This window comes from Canis aureus, chromosome 8 (genome assembly GCF_053574225.1).
Source record: "Canis aureus isolate CA01 chromosome 8, VMU_Caureus_v.1.0, whole genome shotgun sequence".
NCBI lineage: Eukaryota > Metazoa > Chordata > Mammalia > Carnivora > Canidae > Canis > Canis aureus.
In genome coordinates, this window is record NC_135618.1 from 38,602,537 (window position 1) to 38,627,451 (window position 24,915).

At 43.1% G+C, this 24,915-nt stretch overlaps 2 protein-coding genes across 8 annotated transcripts in view; one reads left to right on the forward strand and one right to left on the reverse strand.

Annotated features, from left to right (window-relative positions):
* Window positions 1-18: 18 nt before the first annotated feature.
* On the forward strand, window positions 19-1,704 carry FAHD1 (fumarylacetoacetate hydrolase domain containing 1). The gene has a single exon (XM_077906138.1). The coding sequence runs from the start codon at window positions 277-279 to the stop codon at window positions 940-942; it is 666 nt and encodes a 221-aa protein (XP_077762264.1). The 5' UTR covers window positions 19-276; the 3' UTR covers window positions 943-1,704.
* Window positions 1,705-8,252: 6,548 nt separating this feature from the next.
* MEIOB (meiosis specific with OB-fold) overlaps window positions 8,253-24,915 on the reverse strand; it is a 28,111-nt gene continuing 11,448 nt past the window's right edge. For 3 of the 7 annotated variants that reach the window (XM_077906126.1, XM_077906125.1, XM_077906121.1), the window contains 8 exons: window positions 22,984-23,084; window positions 22,061-22,113; window positions 21,830-21,925; window positions 17,354-17,455; window positions 16,424-16,577; window positions 13,591-13,774; window positions 12,219-12,305; window positions 8,253-8,644 (listed from right to left, as the gene is read on the reverse strand). In XM_077906126.1, coding sequence (XP_077762252.1) covers window positions 8,534-8,644; window positions 12,219-12,305; window positions 13,591-13,774; window positions 16,424-16,577; window positions 17,354-17,455; window positions 21,830-21,925; window positions 22,061-22,113; window positions 22,984-23,084 — 888 coding nt within the window. In that variant the 3' untranslated portion in view covers window positions 8,253-8,533. Of the gene's footprint in view, window positions 8,645-9,149; window positions 9,435-12,218; window positions 12,306-13,590; window positions 13,775-16,423; window positions 16,578-17,353; window positions 17,456-21,829; window positions 21,926-22,060; window positions 22,114-22,983; window positions 23,085-24,915 lie in introns of those variants that run through there. The other 4 variants (XM_077906122.1, XM_077906123.1, XM_077906124.1 and 1 more) reach the window with 4 other exon arrangements.

A 24,915-nucleotide genomic window follows, 5' to 3' on the forward strand; every position in this document is an offset into this window, starting at 1 on the left:
GGGGCTGGGGCTGGAGCCGGGGCGGGGGGCCGGGGCGCCGCGTCAGGGCCTCAGCGCCTCTCCCCAGGGGCCAGGCCGCTGTCCCGCCGCAGCCGCTGCGCACGGCTGCCAGGAGCGTAAACGCCGCGACCGCCCAGCACCCGGGGGAGCGCAGAGCGGAACGGACGTCGCAGACGGGACGGCGCCCCGAGGTAGTTGGTTCTCTCCGGGGCGCCGTAGGCATCAGGTGACTGGGTCCCGGCGGAGTCACGTGACGCGGGGGCGCCCGTCCGGGACATGGCCGTCCACAGGCCGCTGTCGCGCTTCTGGGAGTGGGGGAAGAACATCGTGTGCGTGGGCAGGAACTACGCAGACCACGCCAGGGAGATGCGCAGCGAGGTGCCGGCCGAACCGGTGCTCTTCCTGAAGCCGTCCACCGCCTACGCCCCCGAGGGCTCGGCCATCCTCATGCCGGCCTACACCCGCAACCTGCACCACGAGCTGGAGCTCGGCGTGGTGATGGGCAGGCGCGGCCGCGCCGTCCCCGAGGCCGCCGCCATGGACTACGTGGCCGGCTATGCCCTGTGCCTGGACATGACCGCCAGGGACGTGCAGGACGAGTGCAAGAAGAAGGGGCTGCCCTGGACGCTGGCCAAGAGCTTCACGACCTCCTGCCCGGTCAGCGCGTTCGTGCCCAAAGAGAAGGTCCCGGACCCTCACAACCTGAAGCTCTGGCTCAAGGTCAACGGCGAACTCAGGCAGGAGGGTGACACCTCCTCCATGATCTTTTCCATCCCCTACATTATCAGCTACGTGTCCAAGATCATGACCCTGGAAGAAGGAGATATTATCTTGACCGGGACGCCGAAGGGAGTTGGGCCCGTTAAAGAAAACGATGAGATCCAGGCTGGCATACACGGGGTGGTCAGTATGAGATTCCAGGTGCAGGGGCCCCGGTGTTGAGTCTGCGCAAAGCACCGTAACTTACTGAGTTCTCAGGAGAGGAGGGAGCTGGACAGAAACCGGCAAAGCTAGTTAAATGTGACAATCCTTTAATAAGAATTTAATTCTTCTTTTCTTTTGCAATAAGAAACTGAATTTTTAAACTGTGATTTAATTGGATCGTTAGGACTTCAGCAAGATGGACCCTTCAAGGAAAATGTGATGTAGAAAAGCTGGGCCAGAAATGGTAAGAAGATTGAGTGTCTTTTAGGAAACAACCACATTAAAGTTTTTGTTATGCTTCCAAAGAGGAGAGTTTATCAAACCAAATGTTCAGAAGACTAACTTTCCTTTCCTAGAACTGGACCGGATAAGACTTTTCATTGGGATGTTCTGAGATCAGTAATTCAAAACTTAAAATACACAAAGGAATTTTGAAAATCATGTTTCCTAAATATCCTCAATCATGATAATCATCTGAAGGTATTTGTAAAAATAAAAATTTCCACGTTACTGGCCCATACCAAGCCTATTGTATTGATTAGCAGAATTAATCTTCAGTATTCCCAAGTGCTTCTCATCATGGAAATATGGATAAACACTCCTTCACATAATCAGTTAATTTAAAATTGTACTTAATAAGTGAACGATTAAAAAAAAATAAGTGAACAATTAATGGCAACCTCACTCATTTGTACCATGGCCTGTACATTCTGAGTTTGGAAGATAATTTTGAAATGATTGTTTTCCAAATAAATATGCTATGTTTTGTTTGGCCTAAAAGTGTACTTTTATCCCTCCTGCAGTGGCTAGGAAGGACAGTTCCTTATTAGGGGGCTTCAGACCTTGGTCATTGACCTTTGGCCTCTGGAGCACTGTGTTCTATTAATAGAGTTAATCAGCACCTCTTCCCCAACCAGAGACAAGGAAGTTCATTGGCCTGGGAGAGCTACTTTTTTTCCGACCTGCTGTGAGGACAAAAAGTCCAGGCAAGTGGCCCCTGGGTGGCTCAGTCAGTTGGCCCAGTCGTGATCCCAGGGTCCTGGGATTGAGGCCCTGCTTCTCCCTCTCCCTCTGCTGCTGTCCCTGCTTGTGTTCTCTCTCTCTCTCAAATAAATAAAAATCTTAAAAAACAAAAAAAGTCTACGTAAGATGCACAGTGCCCCGTGGTGTCCTTGAGGTTTAGGCAGGGGCTCCTGCTGGATATGTAAACAAGATATCTGCTGGCCCCTCACAGAAAGGCAAGGACGTCTAATTTAATAATAGTTCACATTGGGATGCCTGGGTGGCTCAGTGGTTAGGCACCTACCTTCAGCTAGGGTCATGATCCCGGGATCCAGGATCGAGTCCCACATCAGGCTCCCTTCAAGGAGCCTGCTTTTCCCTCTGCCTGTGTCTCTGCCTCTCTCTCTCTCTCTCTCTCTCTCTGTCTCTCATGAATAAGTAAATAAGTCTTTAAATAATAATAATAATAGCTCACATTTACTGAGCCCTTAGTACTGCTAGGTACTGGGCCAAGAGCTTTCCATGTATTATTTAACCCTTAACAAAGCTTGAGATTGATACTACCACCATCCCTGTTAAACGTGAAGATGTAGATTTAGAGGCAAGCCAGCCTGGCTTTATGGTCACTCAGCTGAGGGACAGAACCAAGTTGTAATCTAGCTTTCCTATGATCAGAAAGTGAAGTCTTGACCACAGCACAAGCTGCATCTTGCAGGTAGATCTATAAGAAGATTCAAATGTGTAGGTATTAGGCAACCCCACATTTAGTTTATAATTTACTGTGAAGAATGCCAGGACTGGACTCGTGTATTAAATGTCACACTATCTTGTTTTATCTTCTAATCAAGTTTCTTATTTTAATTGCTTAAGTAATGTGTTCATCACAGATGAGTTCAAAAATATGAATAAGGAAAAACATCCAAAATTCCATTCACCCAGGGACAGACAAGGTGAATCATTTAGTGTACCTTCCAGATCTGTGGGTGTAATTGCAATTCTTAAAATACGACATGCTCATAACTCAATTTCCTAACCTGCTCTCCTCACTGTGTGTGGTGCCTATCTTTCTATGTCGGCTGGCACATTCCTGCAGCAGTCTTTGGTGGCTGCATAAGAATCTGAAATCAGTCCTCCATTCTTGGTAATGGAAAACATTTCTAATCATTTGCTAGTAGAATCAGCACATTTGTAGTTATTTCCTTGGGCTAGGTTCCCGTCAGCAGAAGAGCTGACTCAAGGGTATGCTCATATTGAACCTGTACTAGTCTAACTAGCAGACACGAGGTTCAGCTGACACAAGCCCACCAAGCTGACAGCCTTCAAAGCAAGCCAAAAAGTGTGAGGCAGGAGCAGGTTCACATGCAGCCCCCTTGGGCGGCACAAGCCAGCACCCAGAGAGGTCAATGTTCACCACAGTGGTGGCATGAGCTTTGTCACAAACAGCTGACAACAGCATTGCAGGTGTAGCACACAAAGTCCTTGGCTGAGATAATAAAAAAACAGAAATACCAATTCCTACAATTCCTGATCTTGCTAAAACCATAGTAATCCTAGCACCCAGGAGGCACATTTTCTCCCAACTTTTAATTTTGAATAAATTTAAACCTACTAAAAAGTTGAAAGACATACAATGACTTCTACGTGCCCTTCATTAGATTCAGTAATTGTTAACATTGGTTATGTTGTTTTCTCTGCCTCTCCACGCATACTATCCCTGAACACACTTGTCTGGAAAACTGGAAATGAGTTGCAGAAACACTCTACCCTTCCAGTATGTATCTCCTAAGAATAAGGACCTTCTCCTATATAGATGCAATACCACTACCACACTCAAGAAAATTCCATAATATTAGTTCATGTAGCATATATGGCTTCATATGTGCTCTTCTACACTTTTTTAAAAAGATTTTATTTACTCATGAGAGACACAGAGACAGAGGCAGAGATATAGACAGAAGAAGCAGGCTCCCCACAGGGAGCCCGATGGGGTACTCGTTCCCAGGACCCCTGGATCACGACCTGAGCTGAAGGCAGGCGCTCAACTACTAGCCACCCAGGCGTCCCATCTACACCTTTTTTTTTAATGTTTATTGAGCTTTTATGGAAAATGAGTATTCTACATCCACTAGACATACTGTGAACATCTTTCCAGGACAGTGAATATAGATTTTCATAATCTCTTTTAATGATGTCTTAGACTGAAAACCCCAGAGGCAGAGCTAAGGTAGGGTCTTGTTCAGATGGTTTACTCAAGGGGCACTCAGAAAAGTGGAGAGGAAGCAGAAAGAGCAGAAAGGAAACTAAGAAAGAACATGGTGATCTCAGACCTAGCAGAGAGCTTCAGTCCACTGACCATTCCAAGGAGAAGTCCCTGCCTGAATCTGGCCCCACTCCTCCCATAACTGCCCCCAGGTCATTCCCCATGTCTCAGAGAAGCTGAAGGATTAGGTGTGTGCCTGAGAGTTGGGGATCTGGGTGGAGCCAATAGTCCCTACAGGCTGCATAGGCTTCAAATGTTTTGCTATTAGAAACAGTGACTTAAGGAACAACCTCCACATATGTCATATGGCATTTATTTCCCTACGGAAAGGCATAGACATGAAATAGGTTAAATCGTTTGCACTTTAAATTATGTGCTTGTCGGGATGCCTGGGTGGCTCAGGGTTGAGCATCTGCTTTTGGCTTAAGGCATGATCCCAGGGTCCAGGGATCGAGTCCCACATTGGGCTCCCTGCAGGGAGCCTGCTCCTCCCTCTGACTATGTCTCTGCCTCTCTCTGTGTCTCTCATGAATGAATAAATAAATAATCTTTAAAACAAAGTATTTGCCAACTTGCCATGGGAATATGACACATGAATTTGTACTTGTCATGAGTGTTTAAGAATACCTTTTTATGCACACCCTAGCCAATGCTGGGTATCATGGCTATGATCCTTTTTTTTTTTTTAAGATTTATTTATTTTTTACAGAGAAAGAGAGCATTGGGGTGGGGAGCAGCAAAGGGAGAAAGAACCTCAAGCAGACTCCTCGCTGAGCCCGGAGCTAGTCAGGGCTCAATCTCACAGCCCTGAAATCATGACCCTAAGATCAGGACCTGAGCTGAAACTAAGAGTTGGACACTCAACTGACTGAGCCATCCTGGCACCTGAAGCACACAACTCTTAATCTCAGGGTCATGAGTTCAAGGCCCACCGTAGGCATAGAGCCTACTTAAAAAAAAAAGAAAAAAGAAAATCAACTATAGAAGAAAAAAAATCAAACTATAAAAGCAGAATAGAATTCACATGACAAAAATATTGCCAAATATGAGTGTCAGTGAAACTGCTACACTTCAACGTTTACAATAACATACTCCCTGATCATGTACTGGGTGTGTGAGTCTAAGCATTTGACATATATGGATGTACTCAGTGTTGACAGTCACCAAGAGAAGTTGGTATGGTAATCTCCATTTACAAAAGGAACCACAGATGGAGAAGCTCAGAGCCAGAGACCATCCTGGAAGCAGCACATGGAGTGTGAGCCTGCAGTAACAGGGCCTGCGCACACAAACACCTCCATTTCTACCTCCTACAGCCAGGCCTTCATGTCCCATCTGTAAAATGGGCAAACTAACAGTCCTTGTATAAGTTGGGCACTATGAGTGTTTATTACAGTGTCTGTCAACAATGTTAACATTATTAGCTTTTAATATTATTGTAGCAATTTAATGTCTAGAAACTTATCCCAAGGAAATAATTAAGAATGTGGACAGAAAGGTAGCTAGAGCTGTTGTTTACAATAGCAACAAGTGGGGAACATCTTGACTGTCTAACAGTATTGGATTGATTTCCTTCAGTACCCTATGTTCATATAATGAAATAATATATAGCCACTGAAGTTAGGTCAAATGTTGAATTATGTACAAAGGTTTATTACAAATTATTAAATGTAAACGCAGATTATGGAATAACCTGTACTTGCAAACCATATGCTTTAACAAAGAAAGATGAATACATATGACAGGAAAGACACAGAAACATGAGGGTGCTCGAAAGCACCTACTCACAGCAGCTGTGATTGGCCGATCACAAAAGCCAAAAGGCAAAAGCAGCCCAGATGTCCACACACAGATGAACGGGTAGACAAAATGTCCAACCATACAGCGGGAAACTACTCAACCCTAAGAAGGAAGGAAATGCTGACACCTGCTGTGACATGGGGAACCTCAAACACATCATGCTCAGAGAAAGAAGCCACACACAAGTCGTCAAGCTCACAGGCACAAAGCAGATCAGAGGTTACCAGGAGTGGAGAAGCAGAAATGGAGAGTGATTGTCTAATGGGGACACAGTGTCAGTTTGGTAAGATGAAAATTTATGGAAATGGAGGTGCTGATGGTTGCACAGCATTGTGTGAATGTATTTAAGGCCACTTAATTGTACACCTAAAAATGGTTAAAATGGTCAATTTTATGTGATGCATATTTTGCCACAAGAAACAACATCAGTGAAAACATCTACACAAGTACAGAATGCATCACCTGCCAGTTAAAGACTTCGGGGTTGGGAGAGTATGGGCTTTTCCTTTTTTATTACCTGTTATGTTGTAATTTTTCTACAATAAACATATAAAACTTTATAATACAATATATTTAAAAAGCAAAACAACCCCAGGGGTCCTCTAGACGAGTGACAGATGGACGGATATACATTGTGTTTCTGCCACAAGCATAGCAGAATTAGGAAAGGAAGATCTGAGAGCAACCACTGATAAATTACGAAAAATCCTACAGCCACCACATTATTACGTAAAGCAAAGCAAACGTGCAGGTGGGAAGATGCCAGGACCAGGAAAAGCAGCTCCTAGGGAGCAGTGAGAAGTATGGGTCCCCAACAGGGATTTGTGTGCTTTGTAGCGATGGAATGGGATGCTTCTCTCTTACATCTCTGACTGCATGAATTCTGGCTAATTCACAAGTTTTAGATATCAACCAAGTTGTCATCTTTATTCCATAAATGTGTAAGTTTCACTTTGGGAAGCCCCTTTGATCCAACGTGGCCTGACCCCTAGCCCTGTGGCATCAAATGAAATAAGCAATCGGGGTCCCTCCAGTGATGGGCAGGGGCATCCTTGGTTAAGTGCTGGTAGCAGTGAAGAGGCCGTTCGGAGCCCTCGGCCACCCTGCTCGGGCCCACAGGCCGTGGCTGCGGTATGCCGCAGAAGCTGACTTGGAATGCCTAAGTGAGCACCTGCAGTATGCTGTTGAGGCCAGCGGGCGGCTGAGGCCCCTAGACGGTAGGAGGCCACATGGCTGCTACCAGCCCCTGTGGTCCAGGCATTGGTGCTTTGGGACCTGCTGCCAGAGGTCAGGGCACCAGGAGGCCTGGCACAGCCGTTCCTGACACACCGTCTGGGCCAGTTGTCCTCCCTGGTCTCCTGTGCTCTTGGACACCCACTCTTGCTTAATCAACCAGGAGTGTGAATGTGGCCACCAGGTGGGCACCCTTGCTTCTCTCTCCTCCCTGGCCTGAGCCCTCCCACTCCAGCACTCTCCCGCCTTCTTTCCCTGTCTGCCCTCTGGAGTCACCTGCCCAATACTCCTATACCCTGCCCCAAGGGAGCAAGGAAGGAAGCTCTTCATCGGGCGCACTCCCTGACTGCACACTTAGGTCAGGTCCTCCATTTCCTCATTTATTACCACAATCTGGACACACGAGGGTCCATCATGCCCCTCTGCCACAGCTGCCTATGGTAAAAGCCAGAGACAACACTACTAATGAGTTCATCTCCCAACACTGCCTTCAAAGTTTCAGATACTTACTTTTTGTTTTTCTCTCCTGTGGTGGGTGATGGAAGTGCCAAACCTCCCAGACCGTAGGCCAGCAATGACGGGGCTTGTAGGCCAGTGCCCCGCAGCAAGTGACTCGGAATGGCGTGGGGCTGAGCAGGGCGCTCCAGGGCTTTGACGAGGAGGGTGTGGTGGGTGGAGTGGGGGTCCGGCGTCCTGTCAGAGCAGCCCCACCCTTTCAGGTCCCAGACTGGTGCCACTCCTCTCAGTTGATTCAGACTCACACATATCGCCCCTGGTCAACCAACTTTCACAAGCGTTGGGTGGCCCCATGTGTCATCAGAGAAGGCAAAGATCAGAGAAAGTCTTTGGTGTTCAAAGCTGCTGCCCAGCACTGCCCGTGGGCTTCCGCTGTTCCCACCCAGTGCCCCACCAGCTCCTGGAGAGCAGTCTCAACCACTGCCAAGCTCCAGGGAGGTCATTTTTGGAGGATCTGATCTTTCTCCTGGGAAACAAGACAGTGGGGAAAGGGACTTAAATCACTGATATCTCTGGGGAAGATTAAACTTGTTTATTAATTCATGCAAACATTTTCCAAGTTGGGGGGGGAATGGGCCAAGTCAGTAGAAAAGGCCTTTCAAGAAAGGAGCTGGGTCAGATGAGAGATTTTAAGACTTATCCCCTAATCAACTCCAGAAGGAAACATAATAGCAACTTATAGAAACATTTTTACCATGTTTGAACAAAATACAATTTTATCCATAATTTTCAAACTCATTTTCCACTTTCAAGAGAGTTGAAACTCATATTCTTGTCCAGAGTTTAAAGTATTTTGTTTTAAATATTTCCTCCTCCAGACAAGTTCCTACTTGCCTCAATAGGGTCTGCGAGTTTACATGAGAGCACACTAATTCTCAATCCGCCCCTTGCTCTGTGTGATAAAAAAAACTGTAGGGAGGAGAGAGAGAGAGAGAGAGAGAGAGAGAGAGTTAACTTTAAAAATCACCATGTTTATAAAGTTGAAAACCATCGACCACAACAGAGAAAGCAGTAAACAAGTACAATGAGCTGTTCTGCAGTGTAAGCATAAACCACAGTGACAGCTGTAAGACTGAAGAGAGTTCACCTTGGTAGGAGTTTGGGAGAGAAATCACAGATCTGGCTCCTGACAGCGATTTTGTGAAAATCTATGTTATTTTTCTCATATTTCTCTTTGGTAGGGAAGTTGGATTTTCAAATCCAACACCTACAAAAGAAGGGTTTAAAATGTGTTCAAGGGGCGCCTGGCTGGCTCCATTGGAAAAGCATACCACTCTCAATCTCTTGGTTGTGAGTTTGAGCCCCATGTTGGGTGTAGAGATGACTTAAATAAATATATAAAATAAAGTGTGTTCACTTAGCAGCTGTGACACAGCTAACCTGTGGTGGTAACATGTCTGTTAGGCTATGGGGATGTGATGATGCAGTTTATTAATAACAATGTCTTATTTTTTATATTTAACAAAGCATTCTTACCAACATTTTATTTAACATAGACTGGAAGGGTAGGTCTGCTGGCCATGCTAATTCCAAAGACTAACAGGAAAACAGCCTAGTATCAGGAAACACTGGGAAGGGTGAGGTGGGCAATGAGGGTAGGTGGGTGTCTTTCAGTGGCACACTCTCCCACAGTCTGGTGGCTTCATTCTGTAGGGCTCAGCACCTTTCCTGGCCTGGCTGAGCTATTTTCAACAGTCTGCTGTAGAAAACAGTAGTGTTGCAAATGGCAGTCATGCTCCAGGAAATCCAAAGGAATTCTGTCCCTATGAGGATGTGGTCAGCTCCACCCTGAGGAAACGTTGGGTTTTGCCCTCTATGGATCACCCCAATTTTGCACTGGTGACTTCAGCCTCTGCGCCCAGTCTTTGAATTTCTCTTTGAAATCATTTTTTAAGAACCATTTCCTAGTTTCTTCATTGATTAATGAATTAAATCTTTGGCGTATCCATTTTATTTTTGTATGAGAGTCATGGTTTAATCCTTTTTGGAAATCATTCTTTGATACTATATCAGACTTACAAGGACTTGTGTTGCTATCACCATGTATTCTAAAACATGAAAATACCAGGGCACCTGGGTGGCTCAGTCAGTTGAGTGTTTCAGACTCTTGGTTTCTTTCTTTTTTTTTTTTTTAGACTCTTGGTTTCGGCTCAGGTCATGATCTCAGAATCCTGGAATCAAGCTCCATTGGGCTCTACTCAGCAGGGAGTCTGCCTCAGATTCTTCCCTCAGTCTCTCCCCCAACTCATGCTCTCTCACTCTCTTTAATAAACCAATCTTTAAAAAAAGACATTAAAACACCTTGCTTTGAAATCCCTCCAACTGAACCCTTTTAAGTAGCCATTGTTTTTAATTGTAATATGCTAAATATATAAAATGACCTGTCTCTATAGCGATACTTTGTTTTTGTCATATTAGCAGAACAATGTAAGTTCTTTTTTTAAAGATTTTATTTATTTTTAAAAAAAGATTCTATTTATTTACTCATGAGAGACACAGAGGGAGAGGCAGAGACATAAGCAGAGGAAGAAGCAGGCTCCATGCAGGGAGCCCGATGTAGGACTCAATCCTGCGACTCCAGGATCATGCCCCAGATTAAAGGCAGGTGCTCAACCGCTGAGCCATCCAGGCGTCCCAAGTTCTTACTTTTTAAATTACATGTTATATTTTAACTGATTTAAAATAATTCAAATTGTTAGATTCTCATGATCTTTACTACATTTTGTGATAGAATTGTTTTGTATCTGCTTAAAATCTGTTAAATCTGATTTAAATACCTTTTAAACATGTCCTTTGGAAAGCTACAATGTCTCTTTTTTGACAGCAATTTTTGTTATGTTTATTTTATTTATTTGTTTGTTTGTTTATTTATTTATTTATTTATGAGAGACATACAGAGAGAGCCAGAGACACAGACAGAGGGAGAAGAAGGCTCCCTGCTGGGAACTGGATGTGGGACTCAATCCCAGAACTCCAGGATCACGCCCTGAGCCAAAGGCAGATGCTCAACCAACTGAGCCCCAGGCGTCCCAATTTTTTTATGTTTAGATCTAGTTAGGAAAACTATAAATAACTTGCCATGAATTCAAATTGGTCGAACTCATTAACAATTGGAACCTCTGGTTTGGAGGGAAAACAAAGTTGGTCAAAGATCTGAGTATACTCTGATTTAGGGGCAGACAGTAAGTAGATGGATCCATGCTAATGGTGGAAAAGATCCAGTATATTACTGCAATTTCCCCCCTTCAGCCTACTAACAAAGAGGCCTCGAACCAATGTGCTAGAAATATCTGCGAGGCCATAGGTAACTCCATGTCTGCAACCTACTGGGATGCACATAAGGCCCCAAGTAAAGAAGCCATGGGCAATGGGCACACCTGCTTCTGAGGCTGAACTAAAGCAGGTGCAGTGTTACCCAAGACTATTTCAGAGTACCTATGAGATCACAACTATTTTCATGATTTTATACTAAGATGCTGTTTGCCTTTCTCACTCTCATGCATAGAACACACTGTGGTTTTCTAGAGGCTGTGGGATGTGACGTGATATCATTGCTGACTGTTAATGGCATGTGGGCTCATGGACAGGTTTTAAATTATTCTCAACGTCATGTTCTAATGCAGAAATACTGACAGATATAACTCTCTTCAACAAGAGCTGGAAAACTTTTAAGTGTGTAAAGGAGAAAACATTTGAGACTGATAGGAGAGAGATGATGCAGTCTATAGCCCTATCTCATCTGTGACCTGACACAAGCAGCAACATTTCTTGGTCCCATTTTCTGAACTTGCAAAACAAAAGGAGTTTGTCTCCCCCTTTTTCCCCTTAAGTATTAAGATTCTATGATCCTCCCACACTGAAGGGTTGCTAGCGCTGCTCCAACTAGAGTTGTAGGATCACAGAGTTCTAGCGGGTCACAGAGGCTGAGGAGTAGTGGAGCTGGGATTCTGACTCTCCCGTCTCTCCCCTGCATCCAAGCATGTGGCATGTGACTGTGCCATCTGATACTACTGTCACCCGGCAAGGGGACAGGGATATCAGCTTTGACCCTACAGCCCAGGGCCCTGCCTTGGACTTAATAAAACAGATATAATCTTTGTTGATCTACTTCTTTGTTTTTTCCCCAAGATTTTAAGTAATCTCTACATTGGACGTGGGACTCAAACTCATGACCTCAAGATCAAGAGTCACATGCTCTACCGACTGAGTCAGCCAGGCACTGCTGTTGGTCTAGTCCTCTGGTGTCAGGTGGAATCCTTTTATTCTACACCAAACAAAAACAAAAACAAAAAACCCACCCGATTACTTGCATTGTTTCCACATTAACCAAATCCTTCTGCATATCTGGGAATTGTTAAAATTATTGTAAATTGTTATTTGTTATTGTTAAAAATAACAAATGCCCTAATTTATTAGGTCAGACTCTAGGATTTTTTTATTACTTGAATATATAGAATGACATAGTACTATAAAATGCACTAACTTTTAAATAAATTTTGCTTCTTTCCAGAAGAAATTGCCACTTCAATGCTGTTTTCTGTTCATCCGTCATTGCAAGAAACTCATTTACCTGGTTAAAACAATCAAGCAGATATTTCCAAAGTCCATATAAATAACTCAACAATAATGTGAAACTTGACTTTGTGCACTCGAAGGGAATTTTATTTATAGTAATTACAGCTCAATTCTCTTAAAGGAGGAGATAAGGTCAGAAAGCCTCCGTAAACTGAATGTCTGAGGGCAGTCAGGTGCCTCAGCCCAGAAAACTCCCCTTCACAAAATAGAAACCAAGCGGGGCTGAGGGCTCATGGTAAACTACAGGTGCTGGCGCTAAGGAGAAACACCAGGTGCCTGTCATGCACACATGACTAAGTGCTGCTGTCCTGGTGGAGGAGGGCAACACGTGTGTTCTGACTCTGGTGACTTCCTTCAGCTAGTTGGTGGAATACCACCAAACCCTCCCTCTACCTCAACTGATCACTATCTCCAGTGCTGCTGCTGTTGTTTTTTAAGATTTTATTTATTTATTCATGAAAGACACAGAGAGAGAGAGAGAGGCAGACACAGGCAGAGGGAGAAGCAGGCTCCATGCAGGAAGCCCAATGGGGGACTCGATCCCAGGACCCCAGGATCACGCCCTGAGTCAAAGGCAGACACTCAACCACTGAGCCACCCAGGTGTCCCTCCAGTGTGCTGTTGTACCCACAGTTACTGGACTATAAAAAGTGTCTTCGGGATCCCTGGGTGGCGCAGCGGTTTGGCGCCTGCCTTTGGCCCAGGGCACGATCCTGGAGACCCGGGATCGAATCCCACATCGGGCTCCCGCTGCATGGAGCCTGCTTCTCCCTCTGCCTGTGTCTCTGCACCTCTCTCTCTCTCTGTGACTATCATAAATAAATAAAAATTTTTTAAAAAAAGTGTCTTCTTGGGATGCCTGGGTGACTCAGCAGTTGGATGCCTGCCTTCGGCTCAGGTTGTGATCCCAGGATCAGGGATCGAGTCCCACATCAGGCTCCCTGTGAGGAGCCTGCTTCTCCCTGTGCCTGTGTCTCTGCCTCTCTCTCAGTATGTGTCTCTCGTGAATAAATAAATAAATCTTTTTAAAAAAAGTGCCTTCTTTCTCCCCCACTGCCAAAGCCTCTGCCTCTGTACCCAACAGCAATATCAGCTGTGATTTGAACACACGTGATCATGCAATTATTCGTCCATTAAAGCAATGTGTGTTTAAATCAAGCTTTATTCCCACCCCCAGACCTCTTTATTAATGACTTAATTTCTATCAACTGTTCACTGAAATAACCTATACCTGGAGAAAAGAGAATTCAACTTGGAATTATTTCCTTTCTGCTACTTACCGTGCAGCCTAAAGTTTCTTCAGCAACCCCTCCTGTGAGACTGCAGGCATGGAGGGTACCAGTGTGGTCAGTGAGGTCAATTAACAAGTGGAAGCTGAGAAAAACAGATTTAAATTCCAAAGAATCTTTGTTGCAAGCAGTACAAGTGCTGGATCTTTCATTTACAATGTAACCACAGCCTGAGCTGAAAAAAAAGACAAGGATAAAATGTAAAGGTCCTAAATGACCAACCTGATCTCTAACAGAAGAATCCTGCTCCCTTAAAAATCTAAATCAGAGTAATTTCAAAATGCTCCGCGTGGTACACTGGACAGACATACAAAACAAGGAACAGCACAATGTGCAATCAAGCCCATCTCCACTGCCTTGCCTCCCACCTTTCCCCTGCTAGGGCCCCTTTCCTTCACCTCCAGACAGCCACAGAACTGCCACCTCAGCCCTGCCTCCATCCTATCCTGTCCTATTCCTTTCTTTTTTAAGATTAATTTATTTATTTATTCATGAGAAACACACACAGAGAGAGAGGCAGAGACACAGGCAGAGGGAGAAGCAGGCTCCATGCAAGGAGCCTGATGTGGGACTCGATACCCGGTCTCCAGGATCACATCCTGGGCTGCAGGCAGTGCGCTAAACCGCTGCGCCACTGGGGCTGCCCCTGTCCTATTCCTTTCTATTGAGGGTATGTCCACCTAGTATCCTAGGATCAGCGTTCTGAGGGAGGAATCCTGTTTTGTGTCTAGAAAGCCTGAGTTCCAGAAATGCTCACTTGATGCTCTGTACTAGGCCTCTGCAGGACAGAAAAATCCTAGGGTTAGTCAAGTTCACACCCAAAATGCTATTAGTGCTGTTAGTGACACACTCCTCTCTTTAAGTGGTGATCACATGCTATTCCATATTTTTTTAAGATTATTTATTGATTTATTCATGAGAGACACAGACAGAGAGAGGCAGAGACACAGGCAGAGGGGGAAGCAGGCTCCCTGAGGGGAGCCCGATGTGGGACTCGATCCCAGGACTCCGGGGTCACACCCCAAGCCCAAGGCAGACACCCAACCGCTGAGCCATCCAGGCATCCCGCTATTCCATGTTTTGAGGCAGGTCTTACTTTAGCCAATGTGGACAGAAACACTAACTCAAATTTCTCAAATAGAGGGTGTGATATGGTGCTTTCACACCATAGTGTGTGTGCTTTCTTGTCTAGGCACAGATCACTTTTGAGGTAAATTTCAGATACTTTTCCTCAGATATCAATATTAAAGATGTAGGAAAAAAATCAGATAATAAAAATTTCAAAAGTTTTTAAAAAATGTTTTTCAAAAAGTAAACACTTGACTTATACAGCAGCCTCCACATTGGTTTTTTCAATTTAATACCAAATCACAAAATGTTTCCAAATCCGTAAGTTAGTATCTTGACTATGGTGGTAGATACACAAACCTGCACATGTGATAAAATCATATCCAGAACTTCATGCACACGCGCGCACACACACACACACACACAGGACTGCATGTCAATGTGGTAAAATTTGAATACAATCGCCTGATTGAATTAATGTCAGTATCCAGGCTGGCTAAGATGTAACACTATAGTTTCATAAAAACTTACCATTGGGAAAAGCATATAAAGTGTATGTGGGTTCTCTCCATATTATTTTTTGTAACTCCATGTGAATCTAGAACTATTTCAATAATGTTTTTTCTTTTTTTTAAGTAGGCTCTATGCTCAGTATAGAGCCTAACATGGGGCTTGAACTCACAACCCTGGATTAAAACCTGAAATCCAGAGTTGGATGATTGACTGAGCTACCCAGCACCCTCAATAAAATTTTCAATTACAAAAATTCGTAGACTTTTTTTTTTTCCGTAGACTTTCATAGTAACATTTAGATGCTTTTCCCCAAGCATCTTTCCATTAATATTAAATCACTGCAGTTTACTTTTTTTACAAGTAGATACTAACTTTGACCTAGGAGATGTTGTAAATCATAGTTACCATGCAGCTGAAAATAATTTTTTAAAAATGGTGTCCCTTGTATTGCTATAGGACATGGCAACCAAAATAATATTCTAACATATCATAAAACAACAGTTTGTCAACTCAGTTAAAAGTGCTGGCAGCAGGGGAACCCAGATGGCTCTGTCAGTTAAATGTCTGCATTCAGCTTGGGTCGTGATCTCAGGGTCCTGGAACTCAGCCCCACACTGGGCTCCCTGCTCAGAGGGGATTTTGCTTCTCCCTCTGCCTCCCCCTCCCCCCGCTCATGCTCTCTCTCTCTCTCTCAAATAAATAAAATAATTTTTAAAAAAGTTTCTGGCACCATTTTATCTTTATATTTTAAGATTGAAGAAACATAGCAAATCAAATTTTACTTTAAAAGGCAATTATAACCTTTGAATCTACATAGGTTGCCTTGGAAACTTCAGCATGACTTATTTATACATTTATTTCAAATATATAACCTTTATTATGTCAAAGAATAGCTTTAATTTTTGTAGAGCTTAAAATGTATTAACAATAGTTGTTCTTTATTTCTTTTTTTTTTCTACAGCATGGTATGTAACTTTATTTTTCTATGTTCTTTATTTCTTACAAGAATAAATTTGCTGGGATCCCTGGGTGGCTCAGTGGTTTAGCTTCTGTCTTTGGCCCAGGGCATGATCCTGGAGTCCTGGGATCAAGTCCCACATTGGACTCCCTGCATGGAGGCTGCTTCTCTCTCTGCCTGTGTCTCTGCCATTCTCTGTGTGTGTGTGTGTGTGTGTGTGTGTCTCATGAATATATAAATAAAATCTTTAAAAAAATAAATTTGCTGACAAAACCAGCTGCTTACCATCGATGTCGAACTACTGTTGTGGTGTCATCATCAATGTTCAGCATAGAAATGTAAGCATAAAGAATGCCGTAGAAAGTGTCAGTTTTTCCTTCATTCTTTGAAGCTTTTGCCTTTAATTGCTTAACTGTATAGACATCAACTATTGTATTTACTAAAAATAAAAAGAAGTTATTACAGCTCTCTATATATTCTAAGAATTCCAAAGGATTATATCCAAATAGAAAAACTACAAAGTTCAAATGAGAACACATAATAGCTTCAGTTAAGTAATGGAAAAATTATTACATTTGCTATATTAAAACTGATTCTAGAAATGGACAGAAAAGCAAAAATAATAAGTAAAAAAAAGGGAAAGAATGAGAAATTTAATTCATTGATGTCAATGTAAACTTTCTGGTCATCAGAAGATGCCATTAAAAGAGTGGGAAGGCAAGCCTCAGCATGGAAGATGCTAGTAATCTTTAAAGGAGACAAAGAACTCATATCCAGAATATATAAATAATTCTTAAAAATCAATAAGAAAAGGGTAGTCAGTTCACTTTTTAAAAATCCCATCAAATTGTCAAAAGCTTATAGAAATCTCTAAAAGTTTAAATATTATTTATTTATTTATTTTTCCAGATAAAGAGAGAGAGCATCCAGAGGGAGAAGCAGAGAATCTAGGCCAACTCTGCACTAAGTATGGAGCCCCCAACATGGAGCCCAATCCCATGACCCTGAGATCCCAACCCAACCCAAATCCAAGAGTTGACACCCAACCAACTAAGCCACCCAGGTGCCCCCAAATTTCCAAAAGTTTTAAATAACATTTTAAAAAGTAGAAATATAGCAGTCACAGAATAAGAATATTTTATCTTTTACTATGTAAAATAAAACTATTATCTTTTGGCCTTTCAAAATGTCAAATACTATTTGAATGTGACTTACAATCTATGGATTCTTTCAAATAACTGTCGATTTCATCATCCAGGGGACTTGTTTCTTTATTTTCTCTTATAAAATTCAATAGAATATTAGCTTCTGGGGTATCTTAAATAAAAAATGCATAAAATGTGAAAAACAACTGATTACTTCTTATTTTTTTAAGGTTTATTTGAGAGAGGCAACACACATACATAGGGGGAGGGGCAGAGGGAGAGGGAGAGAGAGAACCCCAAGCAGACTCCTGCTGAGTGCAGAGCCTGACATGGGGCTCCATCCCAGGAATATGAGATCATGACCTGAGCTGAAATCTTGAGTCAGCTGCTCAACTGACTGAGCCACCCAGGTGCCCCAAGATTTTTTTTTTATTTATTTAGAGAGAGAATCTCAAGCAGACTGCATACTAAGCATGGAGCCTGAAGCAGGGCTTGATCTCATGACTCTGAGATCAAGACCTGTGCCAACACTTAACTGACTAAGCCACCCAGGTGTCACTGATTACTTTTTAAATAATCATGAATGATCCAATATTATTTTTAACAGTAAAAATGAAGTCATATAAAAACAAATAGAATGTTATGCACCCATCAAGCAGTGTGATGTAGCAGTCTACTAAATGTAGAGATGTACACCAGATATTGTTAAAGAGCAGCTCATGAAACTATGTGGTACAATTTCCTTTCAATTAAAAAAATACACATATATACACATGGGTATGCAAAGTTATCTGGAAGAGTCTACATCCAAGAAATGATTCTCTTATAAGATGATGAGATTATAGGTGCTCGTTTTCCTTTTTTGCTTTTATGTATTTTCTGAATTTTATATTTATTTCTTTTCTAGCAGAAAAAAAAATTTGTTTAATGTGTTCGAAAGCCTTGCTGCTTGGGATACGAGCGTTCTCAGGAACTGTCAGATGGTGTGCCCAAAGGCAAGGATGAGATTTTGAAAAAGGGCTCCCATGGGACTCTGACACCGTTCAACCTCAAGGCCCCAGCCTCCAACACTGGATGGCCTCTAGCCTTCCCTTGCCCACCCTGACGTGCTGATTGCTTGGACCCCTGGGGCAGAGGCAGGTGCTTCTTCCTCACTCCCATTCAACCCTGAGTCTAACCACTATTCTTTCGCATAACTAGACTGAACCCCCTGCAAGCAGAGGTCTGCCTCTTCAGCTCTGCCATTTTAGTATCCAATATAAGCAACTGTCCTTCCACTCACCTGACCATCTATATACCCATTGTGTCCTGCCTTGTTCCAGAAAGGGCTTATTTTTTTTAAGATTTATTTGTTCATGAGAGGCAGAGACACAGGCAGAGGGAGAAGCAGGCTCCCTGTGGGGAGCCTGATATGGGGCTCGATCCCAGGACCCCAAGAGCTGGGGCAGCTGGTCTGAGCTGAAGAGGTTCAACCACTGAGCCACCCACTTGCCCTCAGAAAGAACTTATGTTATCTCACTACTCAGCAAAAAAAGGTATTCAACAGATATTTGTAAATTGATGAGTGAATGAATGAATGGATGGATGTTTTTGAACACTAACAGAATTGTTGCACCCCAGACAGAAGCAGGTGCTGGAATGAGGCTGCAGAAATCAAAGCCCTGGGCTTTCCACAGGCTCCGCTATAAAGATCCTTCCTGACAGCAAGGTTGTTGGGGATTGTCTGATAGATACTCTCAGGGTTGAGAAAGCCCTAAGGAAAGCTAGGATGAAAGCTTAAGCCATTAGACATTTTTAGTTTGTATGTGCTGGGTGTGTAGCCCAGGAAGTTACAAACAGGCTGATTTAAAGAAGTACATTAGAATTCACAGCCCTGGGCAGCCCCGGTGGCGCAGCGGTTTAGCGCCACCTGCAGCCCAGGGTGTGATCCTGGGGACCGGGGACCGGGGATCAAGTCCTACATCCGGTTCCCTGCATGGAGCCTGCTTCTCTCTCTGCCTGTGTCTCTGCCTCTCTCTCTCTCTCTGTCTCTCACGAATAAATAAATAAAGTCTTTTTAAAAACTTAAAAAAATAAAATTCACGGCCCTTGTAAGTACTCTCCCTTGTCTGAGAAGAAGCATTTATTGTAACGCTGTTGGCATTGCTCAAACACTTTGATATTTCACCTTTCAGTCTGTGTTTAGAACCAAGCATACAACATCCACTGAATATGTGTCTCATTAATTTAGCCTTGAGTTATTGATATAATTGTCCTATCAAGCTTGATAACTTTTTCCAACAGACAAATCCAACTGTCTTTTAGAAATTTTCCCAGGCCTTATCTACCTCAGAGGATGGAAAATTTTAAATTATTCACATTACTCTATATAATACTAATACAGTTATTAAGTTATTTAAAATGATAAGCCATAGGGACGCCTGGGTGGCTCAGTGGTTGGGTGCTTGCCTTTGGCTCAGACCAGCTGCCCCAGTTCCTGGGGTCCTGGGATGGAGCCCCACATCAGGCTCCCCACAGGGAGCCTGCTTCTCCCTCTGCCTGTGTCCCTGCCTCTCTCTCTCAGTCTGTGTCTCTCCCGAATAAATGAATAAAATCTTGAAAAAAATAAAATAAAATAAAATGATAAACCATAGTATGGCCCTCAAAAAAAAAAAAAAAAAAGGAAGAGTGGTACTTTCATCCTAAATGTTGAGACTAGATCATGGTTGTGTCACCATCAATTTACAGCAAAGCAACTAGACCGATCCTTTCAGTACTTAGAATATGGCACAACTCTGCCCTACTTTGCTACAGAGTAAAAGCCAACATTCTTTCATTAGCTTAGAATAGTCTTCTTGATACCCAGCCTTCTTCTTGGGCCTCGACTCCTCCTGCCTATGCTCCGTCGGCTCCAGCCACACTGGCCTCCTGGCTGTTCTACCCTCATGCAGGCACATGCCAACCTCTGCGCCTTTGCACTAGCCATTCCAGTACTAAGATCCTGCTGCTCTTTCCTACGGTTGACTCCCTCACTGCCCCATCCCGTCTTTGCTCAAATGTCACCTCCCCAAGGAGGCCTACCTGACCACCCTCTGTAGAGTGCAACCTGCTCCATACACCATGCCATCTGGACTCTCTATCTTCTTCTTAAATATTTAATAATCTACCGATGTGTTAGTTTTATTGTTTATCATACATGTCTCTCCTGCTAGAATGTGAAGCTCATGTGGGCAGAGATATTTGTGTTTTGTCACTGGACCCAGGGACAATGCCCTGTACAGAGCATGTGCAATGTCATGTCACCTTCCATGATCCCACTTTCAGGGACATAGTGTTGCTGGATGGATGCGCAAGCTCTGGTGCACGTATGTAGAACACAGAGTCTTGTCATTTTAGGTCATATCTCATAGAAATGCTACTTTTAAAAATTCCGATAATGGTTTGGTCAAAGACCTTAATTTGCTTTGTAATTCTGTCACTGTTGATGCTTTGTCAGAGACCAGCAAGCAGAGGGAGCTATCGTCTGGAATGACCCACTATTATAGTTCCAACTTCCTGAGGTTGGGAAGGACCATTCCATCTCTGGAACTCTGGACTCTTGCACGTGCAGGGCTCATCTCTCTATCTGCACTACAAAACACCGTAAGGATACTTAAGGACACCAATCCCTCAGGTCTTCCCAGACCCTGTTTCCAAGACTGCATGCTGGAATAAGCTATAACTCCTTTCAACAACCACCCAGTGGGCCTTCTGGGCATTTTATTATGTTATGAACTAATGATACTATGTGTATGTTCTCAGTGTTCTGGTACTAAGTTATTTGAATATAGTAAAACTGAATTCATTTTTAAAATAGTCAATAATTAAGGTAATCCAATCAATTACATTGATCTCTCCAAAATCATCACAAGGGATGATACTTTAAAAATGAGTCTGGTTTTTCACATTTCTTTAGTACGGACATCAAAGATGTAGCTCACTGTAAGTTCAAGAAATGTAAATGTAAAGCATGTAAATGTTTTACAAAATGTAAAACAACTTTCACTTTTAATTCAAATGAAGTCCAAGCTTTGTTTTCATTCTTTTTTTTTTTTTTAGAGTGTGCACACATGCACCCATGAGTGATGGGGGAGGGGCAGAGGGTGAAGAAGAGAATCCTAAGCAGACTCACTGAACCTGAGCCTCACTGGGGCTAATCCCACAACCCAGAGATCATGACCCAAGCTGAAAACAAGAGTCAGATACCCAACCAACTGAGCCACCTAGGTGCCCTTTGTTTTCATTCTTAAATACACTGTACAAACACTGAAATGTGTAACATGGTAGTTTCTAAAGGGAGACAACATGGGGCAACCCGGGTGGCTCAGTGGTTTAGCACCACCTTCGGCCCAGGTTGTGATCCTGGAGACCCAGGATCGAGTCCCACGTCGGGCTCCCAGCATGGAGCCTGCTTCTCCCTCTGCCTGTGTCTCTGCCTCTCTCTCTCACTCTGTGTCTCTCATGAATAAATAAAATCTTTAAAAAAATTTTTAAAAAATAAAGGGAGACATTTCAGATGGCCTTTTACCTGGATTAGTCGTAATAATGGTTTTTGAGATTACAGTTGCTGTCATGCAGTTCCGAAATTTGTCAAAACTTATTCTTACATCTGAGGCAAATATTACTGTTTAGGGGGAAAAAGTCATTTTACAATTATTTTACAATTAATTTTAATTAATTTTAATTAATTTTACAATTAATTAATGTACAAACAACTACAAAGAATGAACACAATCATTTCAGTATCATTTCAGTATACCTGTGTCTCGTGGCACCCAGCTCTGTGCAACCAGGATAGATTCATTATCCCAACTGCAAATTTTTAAAAAGAAGTAAAAATTTGAATACCTTAAAAAAAACTGACAATGACCACATTATTTACCAAAAACAAAATGTCTTAATGGCCGGAGTTAATTCCCCAAGTTATCACAAGTACGAGTTAAGGATGTCAGCTTCTGCATTTTGCAGGATCCACTGTCTATTTTCACAGGGCATTTCATGTTGGTGTGATAAGTCATTCCTTAGACACTGTTCATCTTTAACAACGTCTGCCTCATCAGGTCCTTCTTTCCCCACTACGTAGGTTGTTCAAGGCTAGCAGAGCTGAGTGACTACCAATCTGAAGCCTTTACAGCCACTTTGTCAGAGCATTAAGAGAGGGCCTCACACTGGATAAACTGTTCAGGGGACTTGATGGGTTGAAAGTCTGCTTCAAATCAAGTGTTTTCTTTGGTGCCCAGGCATCCAGAGTCTGAACAATGCCATGTTATACCCTGGGTGCTTCAGCCTGCAGCCAGGGACAACACTTGCTTTTCTACCATCTTCCCATGGCCTGATTCTAGGGCACCATCCAAGCAATCACAGAAAATCTGGCTGCTTCATTACCAGTGGGACCTAATAGATCACTGACTGTTCTAAAGCAGAGGACAAGAATGAACCAATCACAGTGCAGTCCATCCAAATAATCCCGTGCTGTCTAAAGACCTCATTTTAAGGTAATCTTATAGCACAGACTCTAACATTCAATGTATAAGAGCAAAGTTTCCTTTTTAATAATTATTTCTCCTCAATCATTATTCCTCCCCTATTATGAAATCCACCATCTTTTTCATAAAATGAAAACATTCTGTCTTTGTGCCAATAGAAGAGATATCACAGTTTGGACCAGATGTGGGAGGTTACCATATCATTGCAAAAGAAGACTCCGTCTCATCATAGAGCTTCACCTCACACATCTGACCTTTCCTCCGGTCTGCAGTTGTAAAGTATTTTGGTTCTCCAACCTTTGAAATTGAAGGAAATCATTATTCTTCACCTATAGTTGCAGAGGTACTTAAATGTTTGTTGATGGACTTAAATGTTCACCTCTTAAACGGCAAATTAAAAATATCAAAATAGCAAGAATCACTAATACATATTTGATTATTGTAAAACCTTCTTCTATTTCTAAACTAGGTGTATTTAGCTAAAGCTGTAAGTTAAACAAGTTTGATTGAAGAGAGATACAGAAATATGTGCTTTATGTTAAGACTGTGGCGTCATTCAACATGTCACAAAGCTCCACCATAAGCCTCTGAGTGGCATCTAGGTGGACTCACTGAAGATGGAAAGTCTATTTTCATCATCTGTGATGCCTACAGCTTAGTGCAGAGCCTGGCATGGAGTGTATGTGACCAATGAACTGTCTTCCTAGGCCCCAGCACCACCTTGCTGGCACAGGCTTCTGTGCTGCCTCCTTGGGGACAAAGTAGTGAAGAATAGATGAGGGAGGCTTGGGAGGGTGCTTTCATACTGTCTGGCTTGACTCACACTGGGGTAAGGGATCATGGGAGCGGAGGTAAACTCGGGGACCCTTGTGTCTCTCCAGTGAGTCCTCCAAGGGAAGAGCAGGCCCCTCTGACAGCACATAGCAGTGGCCCGGGCATGGACTATCAGCTGGCTGCCCTTCGCTACTGTCACCCCTGCATCTCCAACAGAGCTGAGCTCCAGAGGAAAGAGCTGAAGAAAGACTTGCAGCTGCCAGCTGAAGAACATGACCTAGAAGGAAAGTCGGAGGAGAGGACAGCCAGAGTATGACAGAGGTCCACCACATCACAGCACACAAGAGGAATCTACGAGAAGGAGTCTAAAGTGAAGAGAGAGAGGAGGTGATAAGGAAGAAAGGACTAGACAAAAATGTAAAGAAAAGGAAACGTAAGAGAGAGAGAAGTAAAATAGTAGAAGAAAGATACACACAAAAGAAGTAATGTCCTCCTACAAAAGAGAGTGCCGACTCATGGAGGGCTTAGTGGAAAAAGCGGTCACAGGCTTTTGCTTATACTCATAGTGAGTTTTAAAAAATTCTTACAATGAAAAAAAATTCTTACGATGTTATAATATAATGGCATTGTGTTGAATTACAGGGAAATCAAGATAATATCCTGCCTTTTTGTAAGATTGAGCCTAAATTGTCCAGAAAGTGATTTCTCCAGTTTTTCAAGACTGTCACATAGGGAGTTTATTCCTCTGTCCTGAATTATCTTGCGTGCTCACTGTGTGGTGGGCACTGGGGTGGACAATAAAGCAGTCACGGCCTCCACCATCATAGGCCTGTCAAAGGGGAAAGTCAACACCATTGTTTAATGTGGAAAAGCCATGAGTGATTACTTAAACATTCCATGTATGTATATGTGGTCTCTGACTATCATTACTCCCCATGTTGTGAACTTTAATCTTACACCTTTAATTTTCTCCATGTACTTCTTTGTGTGTGAAACTGCACTTTTGAGATCTACCTCCGAATGTCTGCCAAGTGACCGACCAGTCTTGTCCAACAGAATTTGAATTTTGCTGCTGCAACTGCGTAAGAGGGAGGTACTGGTGTGCAGGTCCCTGAGAGGCTCCCCAGCACCCCACTATGCCTGTACGAGGTCACGCCGGTCCCATGGTGGGTATGTACACCCCCCCCACATCCCAGAACACCTATGAGCACACACATGAGTGGATTCCGTGAGTCCTCCAACTTATGCCCCCTCAAGAAACTTCATGCAAATCTTCAAGTCCATGAATTTACCCTTTCCATTCGTGTCTTTGTTTCACCAAAGTATGCAAAACTCTCATAGTAGATCATTTAGG